The sequence below is a fragment of the Camelina sativa genome, chromosome 11, assembly GCF_000633955.1.
Source record: "Camelina sativa cultivar DH55 chromosome 11, Cs, whole genome shotgun sequence".
Lineage (NCBI taxonomy): Eukaryota > Viridiplantae > Streptophyta > Magnoliopsida > Brassicales > Brassicaceae > Camelina > Camelina sativa.
The window spans coordinates 12367618-12372274 of NC_025695.1; the positions used below are offsets into that span (position 1 = coordinate 12367618).

Genomic DNA, 4657 nt, shown 5'->3' on the forward strand with positions numbered 1-4657 from the left:
CTAAATTAATATGGATCATAAATCACTTTTCAAAAAAATGGGATATGAATCCAATTATTGTTTTTTCAAAAAAAAAAGAAATAAAGAAGTTATCAAAAAATATAAAGAAAGAAATAATTGCATATCCTCAAATACATGTCTTTTGTTTAGATTTTTTCTATTTATGTAAAAACATTTTATATAATATATCACATATCATATATTAAATCTGTATACATATCACTTAATGAAATGCATTCATTTTTCACCTTTTCAAAAATCAAATAAATAACTAAACTTTATTATTTTCAGATCCATTTCTTTTTTAGATTGGAGCTAGCTAATAGGGTAAGTTTTCTTTTTTACTGTTAGGGTTGAATAAGGTTATTTAAATAGATGGATTTCTTAGTTTCTAATGTCTCTCTATTAGAATGATTTGAATAGATTTTGTTTTGATAATTTCTTTTGATGGACTCTCTTTCTTCGATGTCAGATGGATCAGATTGGTCCAAACTTCCTTCAGATATCCTGGACATGATTTTTAAACGTCTTGGGTTTGCAGATTTTCAGCGAGCTAAATCAGTTTGTCCATCTTGGCTATACGCTTCAAGACAATCAGCAGCAAACAATCAAATCCCTTGGTTGATTCAATTTCCCGAAAAAGGTAAAGATTTCTGTCTCTTATATAATCCTGGAGAAAAAGAGAAAGTGTATAGAATTCAGAAACTTGGTGATGGATTCGCAAATAGTCATTGTTTGGCTATTTATGGAAGTTGGCTCTTTATGAGAGATTCTATATATAATCTCTATATTATGAATCTGTTTACTCGCGAGAGGATTAATCTTCCGTCTGTGGAATCACTAGTTGGTAAGATAAAGATTAAACGTACCATCAATGATATGTTTAGTATAAAAATTGATGATCGATATGATGATGAACATCTTCAAGAACATATCAGATTTAACCTCGAAATTGACTTTCCTTTATTATGGATAGAGGATAAAACCAAAGATTATGTAGTTATGTGGTCAATCCGAAACTATCTGGTTTATTTTAAAAAAGGAGATAACTGTTGGAAACATGTTAACTATTGCATTGTTAACATGCTACACACTATTGATGTGGTATACATAGATCATAAGATTTACTTGTATACTTCTCGTGATGTCAAGATCTTGGAATTTTCGGGTGATAGTCCGGAAAAAATCTTAGAAATGCAAGTTACAGATTATGTAAGACGGCCACGTCGCATTAATCTAGATGTGTGGTATATCCAGAAATCACATCTTGTTGTCACGATGAGTGCCGAAGTCCTTAGAGTTGAAAGCATAATAAGGAGTGATTCTGATGTTTGGTCCTTTAACATCTACAAGATGGATTCTTTAAATAACAAGTGGGAGAGACAACTTACTTCTTTGGGAGACGAGGCAATACTTCTGGATCAAGGTATCACCGTACTTGCCACCGCCATCGAAGGAGTCAACAGAAATTCAATATATTTTAGCGGTTATTGTTCACTTCATTACTCCACATTTGATCGTGTTTGGAGTGAAAAAGATATATTCGTCTTCAATCTCGACACACACAAAATTGAAAGACCACATCAAAGTTTTTGTTCGACCATTAGTCGATTGTTTGATGTTCAATGGTTTGTACCAAATTACAAACGGAAAGATTGATATCAACTTTGTTGTATCTTTTTAATGTTTTTTTCCCAATTCCCTAATTAAAGACATTTATGTTGCACTTGTGTTTCTTTTCTTTTGCAAGTTTATGTGAAAGTAATATATATGTGTATAATGTATAATCATATTGGAATAATATCAAATTTAGTATATCATGAAAATTTACTTTATATGTCCCACATGCATCGCTTGATGAATTATAATAATTTGTTTATCATTATGATCCAGATGTGTATTCTTAATGTTGGTTTATTGTTGAAAAGTATAAGAATAGTATACAATTTTCATTTTTCTTCTTTCGGAAATTTGGGAAAACACCTTTTGCATAAATTTGTTTAATATTTTGAAGTTAACGACAATATATGATAAAACGTCTGAAAAATAAATTCTCCTTTTTGTTTGACAAAAAAAAAATGTCAGAAAAATCGGATCATTACATTGTTAAACCACACTGCAAACAATGTTCTATCCTTTACAACTAGCTATTATGAGTTTAAAGTTTTAAGTTTCATTTGGTTACGTTTCATTATTATAGGAAACCACTCAATCACTCATCCTATGAGATGAATAGATTTCAATGAAAAAGCTCATAATAATATAATATCCTCCTGGACTTTCCACATGAAATTTGTAATGTCACAAATCTAAAACCTTACTCTAGGAATTTGGGAGCATAAAACGAGAGAGAGAAAAATCTTAAAACCCCATCATCGAGAAAATAGCCTCTGTTGCTACTGAAAACTTGCTTTCTCTTTAGCTTCCACCTTGTCCTCAAGAATCTAAACAAATCGAGAGCCACAGTTAATGGGTAGAAGTTGAACCACCCACAAGAGGCGCAGAGAAATACGATAAAATTAGGTACCGTGCGTTGAAGTTAAATTGACTTATCTACTAATCCGGAGTTGTCGCTGTAGAAAAAAATATGAATATACAAAAATCCTATGTTTTAAATTGTAACGTGTTTTATGAGAGTTTGTCACGTTTACAATGAAAATATATACAGTTTTAGAATAATATTTTTTATAATTTTTAAACAATTCCTATATACGTATAGCATTCCTACAATTTTTTTTATCAAATCTTATTTAAAATGTTATTTATTTATTTATTTAATATAAGAGTATAATAATAATTTAATATTAGATTTCATTATTCTACAAAATAGTTCTAATTAACAGAAATTTGTAAATAATTGCATTATGTGATTTTTTTTTACGAGTTGATTCTGAAATTTTTAATTTTGTAACCTGTATTATTATGAGATTATACAATATTAATCAACGGTCATTTTTTGTATCTAAAATATTAATGATGACGGACAAATGCGCAACAGTGCAACCAAGTGAAGAAAAGAAAAAGAATCTAGTATCCATAGTCTCAATATGTCGTTCTGTTTCACTAAGACTAGTTTTCGAACTCTTAATTTGTCTCATGAAATTAAATTTTGTGAACTTTCTGTATCTTATGTCAATTAAGGTCAGCAATGTAATACATTGCATTACAGTATCGGTTCATAATTACTGGAAAGTATATTGTGAGGGAAAATGATGCATACAGTTATTACGAAAGTGCAATGAGGGCTAAAGAAATCCGCTTTGTGATTCCCAAGCTAATATAATCTAATATCCACAGTCCCATTGTTGTCCATGTGCATAATTTTGCAAGAGAATGTGGTACATAAACTTTTCATGCTGCCTACTGTTTAGTGCACGAGAAAGAAGACAAAAGAAAACTATAAAATAGTGGGAAAATGCCTTTTTCTACTCGTTGAAACTCAAGTCGCAGAAATGTCAAAAACAAAGTTTACGTAACTACACAAGGAATATATGTCTGTGTCAGTCAACATAATAAAGTCATACCAGCCTCTATGTTACTCTCGCTGGAGTTTTGAAATATCAGGCCACTATGTGACAGTGATACGTTCATTTTTGGTAAGCTTTTTTATCTTCTTCTTCTTGTTTCTATGTTCATTTCCTATTCTCTTTGCAAATATAGCCTCTAAACTTATTACTTATCTATATTTTTCCTTTAAGTCTGAAAGACTTTATTGCATGGTCTTTTATTCTCTTATATGCCAGCTAATCAAAATGTAATATTCCTCAAAATTTAGTATGTAAGACAGTAAGAGAGGTATGACTTTTTGGGTTTCATCGAGTAAATGGAGGTCTACCTTCTTTTTATATGTTTTTGGTTGTTTGCGAGTAATGACTTGGTTTATGTGTAAAATATCAACAATTACCAATTTACATCCTTGTTCACTGAATAGTAGCCTTTTCTTTTTAAATAAAATAGGAAAAACGAAATTTAATTATAGAATTTGATTATATATACTAACCGTTGCTGCTTTTTCGTGATATTGCAGTATTTAATTAAGTTGAATGATCAATTTTTTTTAGGTGGCATATTTCTATTTTTATTTTACGTTGGGGGATATTGTTACCTGTATTAAACATCATGAAAAATAAAGCTCAATATTAAAAGAAAATTCCTAAATGTAAAAACATGCTAGAATACAAAACATAATATAGATTTAACATATTTCTGTTTTTGTTGATGATTGACAACTTTACAAACTATTCAGCACATATAAATTACGTCCTTTTTTGCTAACATGCTTATTATATAGTAACGTTAATAACGTGCTTATAGTTATTATATATACGTGAACCAAATTGTTGGCATGATAACTACAATAGACATGCACATTTGTTTTTCTTTGGGGGTTACATTATATGTATGTTATATGATCTATTTCGTATCATTGCTGTATGTCATCTGTCATAATTGGATGAATTAGTCATATTTGTTTGTGGAATGAATAAATACGATACAAAAAAATGCAATAAGCTTGTGAACAATAAAGAACGTACTGTAACTCCATTTCAAAAAATATAGAAGAACATTGTTTGGGTTTATTTTCTTAATTGACAATTTTTTTTTTTTTTTAAAGGAACGTAAATATGAAAGGCTTAGTGTTTAATGCTCTCAACTA

General features: G+C 29.7%; 1 protein-coding gene across 1 annotated transcript; it reads left to right on the forward strand.

Annotated features, from left to right (window-relative positions):
• LOC104723042 (probable F-box protein At4g22060) lies at positions 431–1706 on the forward strand. Its single transcript, XM_010441333.1, has one exon. The coding sequence runs from the start codon at positions 448–450 to the stop codon at positions 1657–1659; it is 1212 nt and encodes a 403-aa protein (XP_010439635.1). The 5' UTR covers positions 431–447; the 3' UTR covers positions 1660–1706.

What these genes read in the sequence shown, in the direction of transcription:
- LOC104723042 (XM_010441333.1), top strand. Translation starts at nt 448, where the DNA reads ATGGACTCTCTTTCTTCGATGTCAGATGGATCAGATTGGTCCAAACTT.